General features: G+C 56.0%; 1 protein-coding gene across 2 annotated transcripts in view; it reads left to right on the top strand.

Moving 5' to 3' along the window:
• Positions 1 to 19,038, top strand: part of RCC2 (regulator of chromosome condensation 2) — a 49,688-nt gene extending 30,650 nt beyond the window's left edge. For both annotated transcript variants that reach the window (XM_064730785.1, XM_064730784.1), the window contains exons 8-14: positions 367 to 481; positions 3,126 to 3,292; positions 6,462 to 6,642; positions 11,336 to 11,441; positions 11,530 to 11,602; positions 12,995 to 13,072; positions 18,114 to 19,038. In XM_064730785.1, coding sequence (XP_064586855.1) covers positions 367 to 481; positions 3,126 to 3,292; positions 6,462 to 6,642; positions 11,336 to 11,441; positions 11,530 to 11,602; positions 12,995 to 13,072; positions 18,114 to 18,218 — 825 coding nt within the window. In that variant the 3' untranslated portion in view covers positions 18,219 to 19,038. The remainder of the gene's footprint in view (positions 1 to 366; positions 482 to 3,125; positions 3,293 to 6,461; positions 6,643 to 11,335; positions 11,442 to 11,529; positions 11,603 to 12,994; positions 13,073 to 18,113) is intronic.
• The last annotated feature ends 984 nt before the right edge of the window (positions 19,039 to 20,022 follow it).

Below are 20,022 nucleotides of genomic sequence, written 5' to 3'. Positions count from 1 at the left end.
TGGATTTTCTCATGTTTCTGAACCCCATTTTTCCTGACTTTTCAGATCTCCATTTTTCCAGCTTTTCCTGTGTTTCTGATCCCCATTTTCCCCCTTCTCCCACATTTCTGATCCCATTTTCCCGGATTTCCTGACCCCCTTTTCCATTTTCCTGGTTTTTCTGATCTCTCTTTCCCATTTTCCAAGTTTTTCTGATCCCATTTTTCCAGCTTTTCCTGTGTTTCTGATCCCCATTTTTGCTCTTCTCCCACATTTCTGATCCCATTTTCCCAGATTTTCTGATCCCCCATTCCCATTTTCCCGGATTTCCTGATCCCCCTTTCCCATTTTCCCGGATTTCCTGACCCCATTCCCGTTTTTTCCCAGATCCTGTACAATGGGCAGCCGATCTCCAAGCTGGGCTGCGGGGCCGAGTTCAGCATGGTCATGGACTGCAAGGGGAACCTGTACTCCTTCGGGTGCCCCGAGTACGGCCAGCTGGGTACGGGATTTGGGATCATCCCATGGGAATGGGATTTGGGATCACCCCATGGGAACCTGTATTCCTTCGGGTGCCCCGAGTACGGCCAGCTGGGTACGGGATTTGGGATCATCCCATGGCAATGGGATTTGGGATCTATGGAATGGGATCACCCCATGGGAACGGGATTTGGGATCACCCCATGGGAACCTGTATTCCTTCGGGTGCCCCGAGTACGGCCAGCTGGGTACGGCATTTATGGGATCATCCCATGGGAATGGGATTTGGGATCATCCCATGGGAACCTGTATTCCTTCGGGTGCCCCGAGTACGGCCAGCTGGGTATGGGATTTGGGATCACCCCATGGGAATGGGATTTGGGATCACCCCATGGGAACGGGATTTGGGATCATCCCATGAGAGTGGGATCACTCCATGGGAACCTGTATTCTTTGAGTGTCCCAAGTACAGCCAGCTTGGTATGGGATTTGGGATCCATGGAATGGGATCATCCCATGGGAATGGGATTTGGGATCATCCCATGGGAATGGGATCACCCCATGGGATCCTGTATTCCTTCGGGTGCCCCGAGTACGGCCAGCTGGGTATGGGATTTGGGATCTATGGGATGGGATCACCCAGTGGGAATGGGATTTGGGATCACCCCATGGGAACCTGTATTCCTTCGGGTGCCCTGAGTACGGCCAGCTGGGTACGGGATTTATGGGATCAATCCATGGGAATGGGAATGGGATTTGGGATCATCCCATGGGAACCTGTATTCCTTCGGGTGCCCCGAGTACGGCCAGCTGGGTACGGGATTTGGGATCAATCCATGGGAATGGGATTTGGGATCATCCCATGGGAATGGGATCACCCCATGGGAACCTGTATTCCTTTGGGTGTCCCAAGTACAGCCAGCTGGGTACGGGATTTGGGATCTATGGAATGGGATCATCCCATGGGAATGGGATTTGGGATCATCCCATGGGATCCTGTATTCCTTCGGGTGGCCCGAGTACGGCCAGCTGGGTATGGGATTTGGGCTTATCCCATGGGATCATCCAGTGGGATTGGGGCTGGTTTGGGATCATCCTGTGGGATTGGGGCTGGTTTGGTATCAACCTGTGGAGTGGGGGCAGTTTGGGATGATCCCATGGGATCGGGGTGGTTCAGGATGACCCTGTGGGACTGGGGCAGTTCGGGATGACCCCACAGGATCGGGGCAGTTTGGGATGACCCTGTGGGATCGGGGTGGTTCAGGATCACCCCATGGGATCGGGGCAGTTCGGGATGACCCTGTGGGATCAGGGCAGGATGGGATCACCCCATGGGATCAGGATGGTTCGGGATGACCCCCATGGGAAGGGGGCAGGTTCAGGATGACCCCACAGGATCGGGGTGGTTCAGAGTGATTCCATGGGATGGGGCAGTTCGGGATCATCCTGTGGGATCAGGGCAGGATGGGATCACCCCACGGGATCGGGGCAGTTCAGGATCACCCTGTGGGATCGGGGTGGTTCAGGATGACCCCATGGGATTGGAGTGGTTCAGGATGATCCCACAGGATGGGGCAGTTCTGGATCATGCCATGGGATCGGGGCAGTTGGGGATGACTTTGCAGGACCGAGGAGGTTTGGGATGACCCTGTGGGGTCAGGGCAGTTTGGGATGACTCCATGGGACTGGGGCACTTCAGGATGACCCTGTGGGGTCAGGGCAGGATGGGATCACCCCATGGGATTGGGGCAGTTTGGGATGACCCTGTAGGATCAGGGCAGGATGGGATCATGTGGGGTCATGGCAGTTTGGGATGACTCCATGGGATTGGGGCAGGTTCAGGATGACCCCATGGGATTGGGGCAGTTTGGGATGACCCTGTGGGGTCAGGGCAGTTCAGGATCACCCTGTGGGATCGGGGCAGTTCAAGATCACGCCATGGGATCGGGGCAGTTCTGGATGACTTTGCAGGACTGAGGAGGTTCGGGATGACCCTGTGGGACTGGGGCAGTTCGGGATGACCCCACAGGATTGGGGCAGTTCAGGATGACCCCGTGGGATCGGGGCAGTTCAGGATGACTCCATGGGATCGGGGCAGTTTGGGATGACCCTGTGGGGTCAGGGCAGTTTGGGATGACTCCATGGGATTGGGGCAGGTTCGGGATGACCCTGTGGGATCAGGGCAGGATGGGATCACCCCATGGGATCGGGGCAGTTGGGGATGACTTTGCAGGACCGAGGAGGTTTGGGATGACCCTGTGGGGTCAGGGCAGTTTGGGATGACTCCATGGGACTGGGGCAGTTCAGGATCACCCCATGGGACTGGGGCAGTTCAGGATCACCCCATGGGATCGGGGCAGTTCAGGATCACCCTGTGGGATCGGGGCACTTCAGGATGACCCCATGGGGTCGGGGCAGTTCAGGATCACCCTGTGGGATCGGGGCACTTCAGGATGCCCCCATGGGGTCGGACAGGTTTGGGATGACCCCACAGGATCGGGGCAGTTCTGGATCACCCCATGGGATTGGGGCAGTTCAGGATCACCCCATGGGATCGGGGCAGTTCAGGATGACCCCATGGGATCGGGGCACTTCAGGATGCCCCCATGGGGTCGGGGCGGTTTGGGATGCCCCCTCAGGCCGGCCGTGCCCCGTGTCCGTTGCAGGGCACAATTCCGACGGGAAGTTCATCGCGCGGGCGCAGCGCATCGAGTACGACTGCGAGCTGCTGCCGCGGCGCGTGGCGCTCTTCGTGGAGCGCACCAAGGACGGGCAGGTGCTGCCCGTGCCCAACGTCGTGGTCAGGGACGTGGCCTGCGGGGCCAACCACACGGTACGGGAGAGTGGGAATGTGGGATTGGGAATGTGGGATTGGGAATGTGGGATAACGGGAATGGATCAGAGACATGGCCTGCGGGGCCAACCACACGGTATGGGAGGGTGGGAATATGGGATCGGGAATATGGGATCGGGAATGTGGGAATGGGAATGTGGGATCGGGATAATGGGAATGGGTCAGGGACGTGGCCTGCGGGGCCAACCATACAGTACGGGAATAGGGAATATGGGATTGGGATAATGGGATTGGGAATGTGGGAATGGGAATGTGGGATTGGGAATGTGGGATCAGGATAATGGAATTGGGTCGGGAATGTGGCCTGCAGGGCCAACTACACGGTACGGGAATGTGGGAATGTGGGATCGGGATAATGGGATTGGGATAATGGGATCAGGATAATGGGAATGGGTCAGGGACGTGGCCTGCTGGGCCAACCACACGGTACGGGAGGGTGGGATTGGGAATGTGGGATTGGGAATGTGGGAATGGGTCAGGGACGTGGCCTGCGGGGCCAACCACACGGTACGGGAGGGTGGGAATGTGGGATTGGGAATGTGGGAATGGGAATGTGGGAATGGGAATATGGGATTGGGAATGTGGGATTGGGAATGTGGGAATGGGTCAGAGATATGGCCTGTGGGGCCAACCACACGGTACGGGAGTGTGGGATTGGGAATGTGGGATCGGGAATGTGGGATTGGGAATGTGGGATCAGGAAAATGGGATCGGGAATGTGGGATTGGGTATGTGGGAATGGGTCAGGGACGTGGCCTGCAGGGCCAACCACACGGTACAGGAGTGTGGGATTGGGAATGTGGGAATGGGAATATGGGATTGGGAATGTGGGAATGGGTCAGAGACATGGCCTGCAGGGCCAACCACACGGTACGGGAGTGTGGGAATGTGGGATCGGGATAATGGGATTGGGAATGTGGGATTGGGATAATGGGATTGGGTCAGGGACGTGGCCTTTGGGGCCAACCACACAGTACGGGAATGTGGGATTGGGAATGTGGGATTGGGATAATGGGATTGGGAATATGGGAATGGGTCAGGGACGTGGCCTGCGGGGCCAACCACACGGTACGGGAGCGTGGGAATGTGGGATCGGGATAATGGGATCAGGATAATGGGAATGGGTCAGGGACGTGGCCTACTGGGCCAACTACACAGTACGGGAACGTGGGAATGTGGGATCGGGAATGTGGGATTGGGAATGTGGGAATGGGAATGTGGGATTGGGAATGTGGGAATGGGTCAGGGACGTGGCCTGCGGGGCCAACCACACGGTACGGGAGGGTGGGAATGTGGGATTGGGAATGTGGGATTGGGAATGTGGGATTGGGAATGTGGGATTGGGATAACGGGAATGGATCAGGGACATGGCCTGCGGGGCCAACCACACGGTACGGGAGTGTGGGAATGGGAATGTGGGATTGGGAATGTGGGATCGGGAATGTAGGAATGGTATTGTGGGATTGGGATAATGGGATTGGGTATGTGGGAATGGGTCAGGAACGTGGACTGCAGGGCCAACCACACAGTACGGGAATGTGGGAATGTGGGATTGGGAATGTGGGATTGGGAATGGGTCAGAGACGTGGCCTGCAGGGCCAACTACACGGTACGGGAACATGGGAATGTGGGATTGGGATAATGGGATCAGGATAATGGGAATGGGTCAGGGTCATAGCCTGCAGGGCCAACCACACGGTACAGGAATGTGGGATCAGGATAATGGGATCGGGATAACGGGATTGGGTGCAGGAATGGGAATGGGAGAGGGAGAATGGACGGGAATGGGAGAGGGCAGCTCTCAGCCCCTGCTCCCCCCTTCCCAGCTGGGGCTGCATTCCCAGGAATGGCTTTTCCTGGGATTTGGTATCTCTGAGCCCCTGCTCCCTCCCTCCATCCCAGCTGGTGCTGGATCCCAGAAGTGCGTTCTGGGATTTGGGATCTGGGATTTGGGATCTGAGGCTGTTTTCCCTACTCCCAGAAGCGCGTGTTCTCCTGGGATCTGGGATTTGGGATTTGGGATCTGAGGCTGTTTTCCCTATTCCCAGCTGGTGCTGGATTCCCAGAAGCGCGTGTTCTCCTGGGATCTGGGATTTGGTGTTTGGTGTTTGGGATTTGGGATTTCTGAGGCTGTTTTCCCTGTTTTCCCTGTTCCCAGCTGGTGCTGGACTCCCAGAAGCGCGTGTTCTCCTGGGATTTGGGATTTGGGATCTGAGGCTGTTTTCCCTGTTTCCCAGCTGGTGCTGGATTCCCAGAAGCGCGTGTTCTTTTGGGATCTGGGATTTGGGATCTGGGATTTGGGATCTGAGGCTGTTTTCCCTGTTTTCCCCATCCCATCTGGTGCTGGATTCCCAGAAGCGCGTGTTCCCCTGGGATCTGGGATTTGGTGTTTGGGATTTGGGATCTGAGGCTGTTTTCCCTGTTTCCAGCTGGTGCTGGACTCCCAGAAGCGCTGTTCTTTGGGATCTGGGATTTGGATCTGGATTTGGATCTGGGATCTGTGGATTTGGGATCTGAGGCTGTTTTCCTATCCCAGAAGCGCGTGTTCTCCTGGGATCTGGGATTTGGTGTTTGGGGTTTGGGATTTGGGATCTGAGGCTGTTTTCCGTGTTTCCCAGCTGGTGCTGGACTCCCAGAAGCGCGTGTTCTCCTGGGATCTGGGATTTGGGATCTGGGATTTGGGATTTGAGGCTGTTTTCCCTGTTTCCCAGCTGGTGCTGGACTCCCAGAAGCGCGTGTTCTCCTGGGATTTGGGTTTGGGATTTGGGATCTGGGATTTGGGATTTCTGAGGCTGTTTTCCCTGTTTTCCCTGTTCCCAGCTGGTGCTGGACTCCCAGAAGCGCGTGTTCTCCTGGGATTTGGGATCTGGGATTTGGGATCTGAGGCTGTTTTCCCTATTCCCAGCTGGTGCTGGACTCCCAGAAGCGCGTGTTCCCCTGGGATTTGGGATCTGGGATTTGGGATCTGAGGCTGTTTTCCCTATTCCCAGCTGGTGCTGGACTCCCAGAAGCGCGTGTTCTCCTGGGATCTGGGATTTGGGATCTGAGGCTGTTTTCCCTATTCCCAGCTGGTGCTGGACTCCCAGAAGCGCGTGTTCTCCTGGGATTTGGGATTTGAGGCTGTTTTCCCTGTTTTCCCTGTTCCCAGCTGGTGCTGGACTCCCAGAAGCGCGTGTTCTCGTGGGGCTTTGGGGGCTACGGGCGCCTGGGCCACGCGGAGCAGAAGGACGAGATGGTTCCCCGGCTGGTGAAGCTCTTCGACTTCCCGGGGCGCGGCGCCGCCCAGATCTACGCGGGATACACCTGCTCCTTCGCCGTCAGCGAGACCGGTGCGGCTCCGCGATCCGGGATCCGGGATTCGGGAATGCCGGGGGCGTGGCAGCGAGATGGGTGGGGTTTGGGATTCGGGATTTGGCTGGGGAGGATGGCAGTGAGACAGGTGGGATACGGGATTTGGGATTCGGGATTTGGGATTCGGGATTTGGGAATGCCGGGGGGGAATGGCAGCAAGATGGGTGGGATTTGGGATCCGGGATTTGGCTGGGGAGGATGGCAGAGAGATGGGTGGGATTCAGGATTTGGGATTCGGGATTTGGGAATGCCAGGGAGGATGGCAGAGAGATGGGTGGGACATGGGATTGGGATTTGGGAATGCTGGGGGGAATGGCAGTGAGAGGAGTGGGATATGGGATTTGGGATCTGGGATTTGGGAATGCCAGGGGGGTGGCAGCGAGATGGGTGGGATTTGGGAATGCCAGAAATGCTGGGGGGAATGGCAGCGAGATGGGTGGGATTTGGGATCCAGGATTTGGCTGGGGAGGATGGCAGTGAGACAGGCGGGATTCAGGATTTGGGATTCAGGATTTGAGAATGCCGGGGGGGAATGGCAGTGAGAGGAGTGGGATATGGGATTTGGGATCTGGGATTTGGGAATTCTGGAGGGGATGGCAGTGAGATGGGTGAGGATTCAAGATTCAGGATTTGGGAATGCCACGGGGGATGGCAGTGAGATGGGTGGGATACAGGATTTGGGATTTGGGAATGCTGGGGGGAATGGCAGCGAGATGGGTGGGATTTGGGAATGCCAGAAATGCTGGGGGGGAATGGCAGCAAGATGGGTGGGATACGGGATTTGGGATTCGGGATTTGGGAATGCCAGGGAGGATGGCAGAGAGACGGGTGGGATACGGGATCGGGATTTGGGAATGCCAGGGGGGTGGCAGCGAGATGGGTGGGATACGGGATTTGAGATTCGGGATTTGGGAATTCTGGGAGGATGGCAGTGAGATGGGTGGGATATGGGATTGGATTTGGAATGCGGGGGGAATGGCAGCGAGATGGGTGGGATATGGGATTTGGGATTAGGGATTTGGGAATGCCGGGGGGGAATGGCAGTGAGAGGAGTGGGATCTGGGATTTGGGAATGCCAGGGGGATGGCAGCGAGATGGGTGGGATTTGGGATCCAGGATTTGGCTGGGGAGGATGGCAGTGAGACAGGTGGGATTCAGGATTTGGGATTCGGGATTTGGGAATGCCAGGAGGGGAATGGCAGTGAGAGGAGTGGGATACGGGATTTGGGATTCGGGATTTGGGAATGCTGGGGGATGGCAGCGAGACAGGTGGGATTTGGGATTTGGGAATGCTGGGGGATGCAGTGAGATAGGTGGGATATGGGATCTGGATTTGGGAATGCTGAGGTGATGGCAGAAGATGGATGGGAATACAGAATCTGGGATTTGGGAATGCTGGGGGAAATGGCAGTGGGACAGATGGGAATTTGGGATCTGGGAATGCTGGGGGGCTGTCAGTGAAACAGCTGTGAATTTGGGATTTGGGAGTGCTGAAGGGGCCCGGCATTGAGACAGATGGGAATGCCAGGATTCCAGGATTTGGGAATGCTGGGAGAAAGGTGGACTGACAGGTGGGATTCCCAGGATTTGGGAACTCCAGGGAGCCATGGCCTGATAGGTGGGATCCCAGAGATCCCTGACAGGTGGGAATCCCAGGATTTGGGAATTCTGGGGATCTGTGCCCTGACAGGTGGGTTTCCTGGGATCCCTGTCAGGTGGGATTCCCGGGAATGCTGGGATTTGGGAATTTTAGGGGAAGCTGTTGCCAGACTGGTGGTATTCTCAGGTTTTGGGAATTCCAGGATCTGTGCCCTGACAGGTGGGATTCCTGGGATTTGGGAATTCCAGGATCCCTGACAGGTGGGATTGCTGAGATTGGGAATTCTGGAATCTGGGATCCCTGACAGGTGGGAGGGATTGCTGGGATTTGGGAATTCCAGGATCCCTGACAGGCAGGATTCCTGGGATTTGGGAATTCTGAGATCAGTACCCTGACAGGTGGGATTCCCAGGATTTAGGAATTCTCAGGGATCTGTACCCAGACAGGTGGGGTTCCTGGGATCCCTGACAGGTGGGATTCCTGGGATTTGGGAATTCCAGGATCAGTACCCTGACAGGTGGGATTTCCCAGATTTGGGAATTCTGGGCTCCGTGCCCTGACAGGTGGGATTGCTGGAATTGGGAATTCTGGAATCTGGATCCCTGACAGGTGGGTTCCTGGGATCCCTGACAGTTGGGATTCCCAGGATTCGGGAATTCTGGAATCTGGGATCCCTGACACATGGGATTGCTGGGATCCCTGACAGTTGGGATTCCCAGGATTTGGGAATTCCGGGCTCCGTGCCCTGACAGGTGGGATTCCTGGGATTTGGGAATTCCAGGATCCCTGACAGTTGGGATTTCCCAGATTTGGGAATTCCAGGCTCTGTGCCCTGACAGGTGGGATTGCTGGGATTGGGAATTCTGGGATCAGTACCCTGACACGTAGGATTCCTGGGATCCCTGACAGTTGGGATTCCCAGGATTTTGGAATTCTGGAATCTGGGATCCCTGACAGGTGGGATTGCTGGGATCCCTGGCAGTTGGGATTCCCAGGATTTGGGAATTCTGGAATCTGGGATCCCTGACAGGTGGGGTTCCTGGGATCCCTGACAGTTGGGATTCCCAGGATTCGGGAATTCCGGGCTCCGTGCCCTGACAGGCGGGATTCCTGGGATTTGGGAATTCCGGGCTCCGTGCCCTGACAGGTGGGATTGCTGGGATTTGGGAATTCCAGGATCTGTGCCCTGACAGGTGGGATTCCTGGGATTTGGGAATTCTAGGATCCCTGACAGGTGGGGTTCCTGGATCCCTGACAGTTGGGATTTCCCAGATTTGGGAATTCCGGGCTCTGTGCCCTGGCAGGTGGGATTACTGGGATTGGGAATTCTGGAATCTGGGATCCCTGACAGGTGGGATTCCCAGGATTTGGGAATTCTGGAATCTGGGATCCCTGACAGGTGGGATTCCTGGGATCCCTGACAGTTGGGATTTCCCAGATTTGGGAATTCCGGGCTCCGTGCCCTGACAGGTGGGATTGCTGGGATTGGGAATTCTGGAATCTGGGATCCCTGACAGGTGGGGTTCCTAGGATTTGGGAATTCCAGGATCAGTACCCTGACAGGTGGGATTTCCCAGATTTGGGAATTCCAGGCTCTGTGCCCTGACAGGTGGGATTGCTGGGATTGGGAATTCTGGAATCTGGGATCCCTGACAGGTGGGGTTCCTGGGATCCCTGACAGTTGGGATTCCCAGGATTTGGGAATTCTGGAATCTGGGATCCCTGACAGGTGGGATTGCTGGGATCCCTGACAGTTGGGATTTCCCAGATTTGGGAATTCCGGGCTCCGTGCCCTGACAGGCGGGATTCCTGGGATTTGGGAATTCTGGGATCAGTACTCTGACAGGTGGGATTCCCAGGATTTAGGAATTCTCAGGGATCTGTACCCAGACAGGTGGGGTTCCTGGGATCCCTGACAGTTGGGATTCCCAGGATTCGGGAATTCCGGGCTCCGTGCCCTGACAGGTGGGATTCCTGGGATTTGGGAATTCCAGGATCCCTGACAGTTGGGATTTCCCAGATTTGGGAATTCCAGGCTCTGTGCCCTGACAGGTGGGATTGCTGGGATTGGGAATTCCGGAATCTGGGATCCCTGACAGTTGGGATTCCCAGGATTCGGGAATTCCAGGCTCTGTGCCCTGACAGGTGGGATTCCTGGGATTTGGGAATTCCAGGATTCCTGACAGGTGGGGTTCCTGGGATCCCTGACAGGCGGGATTCCTGGGATTTGGGAATTCCAGGCTCTGTGCTGTGACAGGTGGATTCCTGGGATTTGGGAATTGCAGGATCCCTGACAGTTGGGATTTCCCAGATTTGGGAATTCCAGGATCCCTGACAGGTGGATTGCTGGGATTGGAATTCTGGAATCTGGGATCCCTGACACATGAGATTGCTGGGATCCTGACAGTTGGGATTCCCAGGATTCGGGAATTCCGGGCTCTGTGCTCTGACAGGTGGGATTCCTGGGATTGGGAATTCTGGAATCTGGATCCCTGACAGGTGGGATTTCCCAGATTTGGGAATTCCAGGCTCCGTGCCCTGACAGGTGGGATTGCTGGGATTGGGAATTCCGGAATCTGGGATCCCTGACACATGGGATTGCTGGGATCCCTGACAGTTGGGATTCCCAGGATTTGGGAATTCCGGGCTCCGTGCCCTGACAGGTGGGATTGCTGGATTGGGAATTCTGGAATCTGGGATCCCTGACAGTTGGGTTTCCCAGGATTTGGGAATTCTGGAATCTGGGATCCCTGACAGGCGGGATTCCTGGGATTTGGGAATTCTGGGATCAGTACCCTGACAGGTGGGATTGCTGGGATTGGGAATTCTGGAATCTGGGATCCCTGACAGTTGGGATTCCCAGGATCCGGGAATTCCGGGCTCCGTGCCCTGACAGTTGGGATTCCCAGGATTCGGGAATTCCGGGCTCCGTGCCCTGACAGGTGGGGTTGCTGGGATCCCTGACAGTTGGGATTCCCAGGATCCGGGAATTCCGGGCTCCGTGCCCTGACAGTTGGGATTCCCAGGATTCGGGAATTCCGGGCTCCGTGCCCTGACAGGCTCCCTTGCAGGTGGGTTGTTCTTCTGGGGCGCCACCAACACCTCCCGGGAGTCCACCATGTACCCCAAGGCCGTGCAGGACCTGTGCGGGTGGAAGATCCGCAGCCTGGCCTGCGGGTGAGTGCGGATACGGGAACTGCCCACCCCAAATCCCGGGATCCGGGGCCCTGGGACACCCGGGGATCAGGGATCGCCTCCCTTGCAGGAAGAGCTCCGTCATCGTGGCGGCCGACGAGAGCACCATCAGCTGGGGGCCCTCGCCCACCTTCGGGGAGCTGGTAAGGAATGACACCCCAAAAAATACCCCAAATAAACCCCCAAAACCCCAAAATAAACCCCAAATCCCCCAAACTGACACCCCAAACCCACCATCAGCTGGGGGCCCTCGCCCACCTTCGGGGAGCTGGTAAGGAATGACACCCCAAAAAACACCCCAAATAAACCCCAAATTGACACCCCAAATAAACCCCAAATAAACCCCAAATAAAACCCCAAAACCCCAAATAAACCCCAAACTGACACCACAAATAAACCCCAAATAAACCCCAAACTGACACCCCAAATAAACCCCAAATAAACCCCAAATAAACCCCAAATAACACCCCAAATAACACCCCAAATCCCCCAAACTGACACCCCAAAAACCCCAAACTGACACGCCAAACCCACCATCAGCTGGGGGCCCTTGCCCACCTTCAGGGAGCTGGTAATGAATGACACCCCAAAAAACACCCCAAATAAACCCCAAATAAACCCCAAATCCCCCAAAGTGACACCCCCAAATCCACCGTCAGCTGGGGCCCTCACTCACCTTTGGGGAGCTGGTAATGAATGACACCCCAAAAAACCCCAAATAAACCCCAAATAAACCCCAAATAACACTCAAAATTCCCATAACTGACACCCCACATGACACCCCAAATCCCCCAAACTGACACCCCAAACCCACCATCAGCTGGGGCTCCTCACTCACCTTTAGGGAGCTGGTACTGAATGAAACCCCCCAAAAAAAACCCCAAATAAACCCCGAAAACCCCAAAGTGACACCCCAAATCCCCCAAACCCTGGGGCCTTACTGAGCATTCCTGTCCGTGGGTGTTCCCACAGGGATATGGGGACCACAAACCCAAATCCCCCAAAGGGACACCCCAAAACCCCAAACCCCACTGACTGTTCCCTGTCCATGGGATGTTCCCACAGGGATATGGGGACCACAAACCCAAATCCCCCAAAGGGACACCCCAAAACCCCAAAACCCCCAAACCCTGGGACCTTACTGACCATTCCCTGTCCATGGGGTGTTCCCACAGGGATATGGGGATGACAAACCCAAATCCCCCAAAGGGACACCCCAAAACCCCAAACCCCACTGACCATTCCCTGTCCATGGGATGTTCCCACAGCATATGGGGATGAAAAACCCAAATCCCCCAAAGGGACACCCCAAAACCCACTGAGCATTCCTGTCCATGGGATGTTCCCACAGGGATATGGGGACCACAACCCTAAATCCCCAAAGGGACACCCCAAAACCCCAAACCCCACTGAGCATTCCCTGTCCATGGGATGTTCCCACAGGGATATGGGGACCACAACCCTAAATCCCCAAAGGGACACCCCAAAACCCCAAACCCCACTGACTGTTCCCTGTCCATGGGGTGTTCCCACAGGGATATGGGGACCACAAACCCAAATCGTCCACGGCGGCGCAGGAGGTGAAAACCCTGGACGGGATCTACACCGAGCAGGTGAGGGCACCCCAAAGGGTGGGAGATGCACAGTGGGGCTCATCCCACCTGTGGGGTGATGGGAGGGGACATATGGGGACTCATTTGGGGTGGCTGAGGCTGAGTGAGCTCATCACACCCATGGGGTGATGGAGAGGGACACCTGTATTCCCCTGAAATAATTTGGGGTGGCTGAGGCCATGCCAAGCTCATCACACCTGTGGGGTGAGGGAGGGAGCACCTGGATCCCCCTAAAATAAATTGGGGACACTGAGACCCTACACAGCCCATCCCACCTGTGGGGTGAGGGAGGGAGCACCTGGATCCCCCTAAAATAAATAAAGGATGCTCATCACACCCATGGGGTGATGGAGAGAGGATACAGGAGGCCATTCCCTAAAATAATTTGGGGTGGCTGAGGCTGTGCCAAGCTCATCACACCTGTGGGGTGAGGGAGGGAGCACCTGAATCCCCCTAAAATAAATAGATGGAGGTGATGGAGAGAGGATACAAGGAGCCATTCCCTAAAATAATTTGGGGTGGCTGAGACTCCACACAGCTCATCACACCTGTGGGGTGAGGGAGGAGCACCTGGATCCCCCTAAAATAAATAAAGGATGCTCATGGCACCCATGGGGTGATGGAGATAGGATACAGGAGGCCATTCCCTAAAATAATTTGGGGTGGCTGAGGCCATGCCAAGCTCATCCCACCTGTGGGGTGAGGGAGGAGCACCTGGATCCCCCTAAAATAAATTGGGGACACTGAGACCCTACACAGCCCATCCCACCTGTGGGGTGATGGAGAGAGGATACAGGAGGCCATTCCCTAAAATAATTTGGGGTGGCTGAGGCTGTGCCCAGCTCATCCCACCTGTGGGGTGAAGGAGGGAGGGAGGGCAGGGGGGACCCTCCCCGTGGGTAAACCCAGGGGTGAGGCCGTGCCCAGCTCGTGACACCCGTGGGGTGATGGAGAGAGGGCACAGGAGGGCTGGTCCCTAAATCAAACAGGGAAACTGAGGCCGTTCCCTAAATCAAACAGGGAAACTGAGGCCATTCCTTAAATTAAACAGGGAGGCCGTTCCCCAAATTAAACAGGGAAACTGAGGCTGTGCCCATCACATCCATGGGGTCATGGAGAGGGCACATGGGGCCATTCCCTAAATTAAGCAGGGAAACTGAGGCCGTACTCAATTCATCACTTCCATGGGGTCATGGAGAGGGCACATGGGGCCATTCCCTAAAATAAACGGGGAAACTGAGGCCATGCCCAGCTCGTGACACCCATGGGGCCGTCCCCTAAAGCAAACAGGGAAACTGAGGCCGTGCCCAGCTCATCACACCTGTGGGTGATGCAGGGGGGGCACCAGGAGCTGCTCCCTAAAATAAACGGGGAGTGAACTGAGGCCGTGCCCAGCTCATCACACCCATGGGGCCCTCCCCTAAAGCAAACAGGGAAACTGAGGCCGTGACACCCATGGGTGATGTGTGTGAATCGCCTTTAAATAAACTCAGGCCATACACAACTCATGGCACCAGGATCCAATCCCTAAAATAAACAGGGACACTGGGGCCGTGCCCAGCCTGTGACAGTGGGATCCAATCCCTAAAATAAACAGGGACACTGGGGCCGTGCCCAGCCTGTGACAGTGGGATCCAATCCCTAAAATAAACAGGGACACTGAGACCTGCCCAGCCTGTGACAGTGGGATCCAATCCCTAAAATAAACAGGGACACTGAGACCTGCCCAGCCTGTGACAGTGGGATCCAATCCCTAAAATAAACAGGGACACTGAGGCTTGCCCAGCCTGTGACAGTGGGATCCAATCCCTAAAATAAACAGGGACACTGGGGCCTGCCCAGCCTGTGACAGTGGGATCCAATCCCTAAAATAAACAGGGACACTGGGGCCGTGCCCAGCCCAACACATCGGGGTCCAATCCCTAAAATAAACAGGGACACTGGGGCTGTGCCCAGCCTGTGACAGTGGGATCCAATCCCTAAAATAAACAGGGACACTGAGGCCGTGCCCAGCCTGTGACAGTGGGATCCAATCCCTAAAATAAACAGGGACACTGGGGCCGTGCCCAGCCTGTGACAGTGGGATCCATTCCCTAAAATAAACAGGGACACTGAGGCCGTGCCCAGCCTGTGACAGTGGGATCCATTCCCTAAAATAAACAGGGACACTGGGGCCGTGCCCAGACTGTGACAGTGGGATCCAATCCCTAAAATAGACAGGGACACTGAGGCCGTGCCCAGCCTGTGACAGTGGGATGCAATCCCTAAAATAAACAGGGACACTGAGGCCATGCCCAGCCTGTGACAGTGGGATCCAATCCCTAAAATAAACAGGGACACCGGGGTCGTGCCCAGCCCAACACATCGGGGTCCAATCCCTAAAATAAACAGGGACACTGAGGCCGTGCCCAGCCTGTGACAGTGGGATCCAATCCCTAAAATAAACAGGGACACTGGGGCCATGCCCAGCCTGTGACACCCATGGGTGCCCTGCAGGGGGTGCAGGGCCCTTCCCTAAAACTCCCTTGGGATGCTCCAGGCCAGCCTGGATCCCAGCAGGCGGGCGGGATCCTGGGAAGGCTCTGGGTCCCCTCAGCTCCCCTTTCCCTTTTCCATGGGCAGTGTCCGCTCCTGGGTGACCCTTCCCAGTTCAGTTCCCAGTTCCATGGGCGTTCCCACTCCCAGCTGCCCCATTCCCAGTTCCATGGGTATTCCAGCTGACCCATTCCCAGTTCCATTGGCATTCCCACTCCCAGCTGACCCATTCCCAGTTCCATGGGTGTTCCCACTCCCAGCTGACCCATTCTCAGTTCCATGGGCATTCCCACTCCCAGCTGACCCATTCCCAGTTCCATGGGTATTCCAGGTGACCCATTCCCGTTCCAGGTGGCCATGGGCTGTTCGCACTCCCACCTGACCCATTCCCATTCCAGGCAGCCATGGCCTATTCCCATTCCCATTCCCGTTCCTATTCCTGTTCCCATTCCCGTTCCAGGTGGCCATGGACTATTCCCATTCCCATTCCTGTTCCCATTCCAGGTGCCCATGGGCTATTCCCATTCCTGTTCCTGACCCATTCCCATTCCTGTTTCCATTCCCATTCCAGGTGGCCATGGGCTATTCCCATTCCCATTCCCTTTCCCATTCCAGGTGGCCATGGGCTATTCCCATTCCCATTCCTGTTCCCATTCCAGGCAGCCATGAGCTATTCCCATTCCCAGCTGACCCATTCCCATTCCAGGTGGCCATGGGCTATTCCCACTCCCAGCTGACCCATTCCCTTTCCCATTCCAGGTGGCCATGGGCTATTCCCATTCCCATTCCTGTTCCCATTCCAGGTGGCCATGGGCTATTCCCACTCCCAGCTGACCCATTCCCATTCCAGGTGGCCATGGGCTATTCCCATTCCCATTCCTGTTCCCATTCCAGGTGGCCATGGGCTATTCCCATTCCTGTTCCCATTCCCGTTCCAGGTGGCCATGGGCTATTCCCATTCCTGTTCCCATTCCCATTCCAGGTGGCCATGGGCTATTCCCATTCCTGTTCCCATTCCCATTCCAGGTGGCCATGAGCTATTCCCATTCCCAGCTGACCCATTCCCATTCCCATTCCAGGTGTCCATGGGCTATTCCCATTCCTGTTCCCATTCCAGGCAACTATGGGCTGTTCCCATTCCTAGTTGACCCATTCCTGCTCCCGTTCCAGGTGCCCATGGGCTATTCCCATTCCTGTTCCTGACCCATTCCCATTCCTGTTCCCATTCCCATTCCCGGTGGCCATGGGCTATTCCCATTTCCAGCTGACCCATTCCCATTCAAGGTGCCCATGGGCTATTCCCATTCCCAGCTGACCCATTCCCATTCCCATTCCAGGTGCCCATGGGCTATTCCCACTGCCAGCTGACCCATTCCCTTTCCCATTCCAGGTGGCCATGGGCTATTCCCATTCCTGTTCCTGACCCATTCCCATTCCTGTTCCCGTTCTGGTTCCAGGCAACCATGAGCTATTCCCACTCCCAGCTGACCCATTCCCATTCCAGGTGTCCATGAGCTATTCCCACTCCCAGCTGACCCATTCCCTTTCCCGTTCCAGGTGGCCATGGGCTATTCTCATTCCCATTCCTGTTCCCATTCCAGGTGCCCATGGGCTATTCCCATTCCTGTTCCCTCTCCCGTTCCAGGTGGCCATGGGCTATTCCCATTCCCATTCCTGTTCCCATTCCAGGTGGCCATGAGCTATTCTCATTGCCAGCTGATCCATTCCCTTTCCCGTTCCAGGTGCCCATGGGCTATTCCCATTCCTGTTCCCATTCCTGTTCCCTCTCCCATTCCAGGTGCCCATGGGCTATTCTCATTCCCGTTCCAGGTGGCCATGGGCTATTCCCATTCCCATTCCTGTTCCCATTCCAGGTGCCCATGGGCTATTCTCATTCCCATTCCCATTCCAGGTGGCCATGAGCTATTCTCATTCCCATTCCGGGTGCCCATGGGCTATTCTCATTCCCATTCCCTTTCCCGTTCCAGGTGGCCATGGGCTATTCTCATTCCCATTCCAGCTGACCCATTCCCATTCCCATTCCAGGTGTCCATGGGCTATTCTCATTCCCATTCCCGTTCCCATTCCAGGTGGCCATGGGCTATTCCCACTCCCAGCTGACCCATTCCCATTCCCGTTCCAGGTGTCCATGGGCTATTCTCATTCCCATTCCAGGTGGCCATGGGCTATTCTCATTCCCATTCCCGTTCCCATTCCAGGTGGCCATGGGCTATTCCCATTCCTGTTCCCACTCCCATTCCTGGTGGCCATGGGCTATTCTCATTCCCATTCTCATTCCCATTCCTGGTGGCCATGGGCTATTCCCACTCCCAGCTGACCCATTCCCATTCCCGTTCCAGGTGTCCATGGGCTATTCTCATTCCCATTGAAGGTGGCCATGGGCTATTCTCATTCCCGTTCCCATTCCAGGTGGCCATGGGCTATTCTCATTCCCATTCCAGGTGGCCATGGGCTATTCTCATTCCCATTCCCGTTCCCGTTCCAGGTGGCCATGGGCTATTCCCACTCCCTGGTGATCGCCCGGGACGAGTCGGAGGCGGAGCAGGAGAAGCTGCGGAAGCTGCCGGAGTACAACCCCCGCACCCTCTGAGGGGCCCCCATCCCGCCCCCGCTCCCGCTCCTCCATCCCGGCCGCCGTGCTCCCTCCCCGCTCCCACCCCCATTCCCGGCTTTTGGAATTCCCCACCGCGGCCGGGCCTCCCGGCACGTCCCGCCCCGGGTTTTGTAGGGTCTGGCCTTGAATTGTTTTTTTATTTTATTTGTATTTTTCCGCAGCTTTTTTTTTACTGTTTCCCGTTTTTCCAGCCCCGAATCTCCGCGGCTGCCGGCTCGGGATCACTTTGGGGATCTGATCCCGGCTTGGGATCCCCTTAGGGATCTGGGATCCCTAAAGAGCAGCTGCCAACACCTGGTTTTTCCCCCTATATTCCCATTTTTTTCCCCCCAGTATTCCCATTTTTTGCTGGTTTTCCCTACTCTGGGTGCTACAGTTTTTGGGATTTCCCCCTTCCCAGCCCTCCAGCATCCGCAGGGATCCCGGATCCCATCCCAGCAGCATTCCCGGGCTCCCCACCCTCGCCCACCCCGGGGACATCTCAGGGATCACGAGGGGAGTCCCAAAGGAATTTTTTTTCCCGGGAATTCGGGGGTTTTTTTTCCTTCTGGCGGATGGTTTGGCCCGGGATCAGCCGGAATTCCCACATTCCCAGTTCCCTCCGTGCCAGGTCACTGTGCTGGAATCTCGAGGTGCCTTCAGGAGCAGAGCCCGGCTCTGCCCCGCGCCATTCCCGCTCCCTTCGGGCCGTTTTTAGGGATTCTCCTGGATTTTTCCATGGATTTTTGCTCCTTCCCATCTCCCCCGGGGCGGCGCTCGGGGAGTTTGCAGTAAAAAAAAAATGGGTTTTGGTCAATTTTTGGGATCGGGGGTTGTTTTCCATTTTCCCAAATCCCGCTTTTTTAGCAGTGTTTAGGATGGAAATCACCAAAACCTTGCTTGGAGCCCCAAAAGCTGTGGGGTGGGGGGGGGTCATTCCCACATTCCAGAGGGGCCATTCCTGCATTCCTGAGGAATTCCCAGGGTTCGGGAAGGATCCAGGAGTGCCATTCCCACATTCCCATGGGGCCATTCCTGCATTCCCATGGGGCTGTTCCCGCATTCCCAAGGAATTCCCAGGGTTTGGGAAGGATCTGAGGGTGCCATTCCCACATTCCCATGGGGCCATTCCTGCATTCCCATGGGGCTGTTCCCGCATTCCCAAGGAATTCCCAGGGTTTGGGAAGGATCTGAGGGTGCCATTCCCGCATTCCTGAGGGTCATTCCTGCATTCCCATGAGTCCATTCCCGCATTCCCAGGGAATTCCCAGATTCGGGAAGGATCCAGGATGGTCATTCCTGCATTCCCATGAATCCATTCCCGCATTCCCAGGGAATTCCCAGATTTGGGAAGGATCCAGGAGGGTCATTCCTGCATTCCCATGGGGCTGTTCCCGCATTCCCAAGGAATTCCCAGATTCGGGAAGGATCCAGGAGGGTCATTCCTGCATTCCCGGGGAATTCTCAGCTCAGGAAGGATCCTTGGGGAGGTCATTCCCAAGGGGTCATTCCCAGGGAATTCCCATTTTCCATTCTGGAAAGATCCAGGGGTGCCATTCCTGCATTCCCATGGGGCTGTTCCCCCATTCCCAGGGAATTCCCAGGTTCAGGAAGGATCTGAGGGTGCCATTCCCGCATTCCTGAGGGTCATTCCTGCATTCCCATGAGTCCATTCCCGCATTCCCAGGGAATTCCCAGATTTGGGAAGGATCCAGGATGGTCATTCCTGCATTCCCATGGGGCCATTCCCAAGGAATTCCCAGATTCGGGAAGGATCCAGGAGGGTCATTCCTGCATTCCC

This window comes from Zonotrichia leucophrys, chromosome 21, assembly GCF_028769735.1.
Source record: "Zonotrichia leucophrys gambelii isolate GWCS_2022_RI chromosome 21, RI_Zleu_2.0, whole genome shotgun sequence".
Lineage (NCBI taxonomy): Eukaryota > Metazoa > Chordata > Aves > Passeriformes > Passerellidae > Zonotrichia > Zonotrichia leucophrys.
This window is presented reverse-complemented; position numbering and strand designations above follow the sequence as displayed.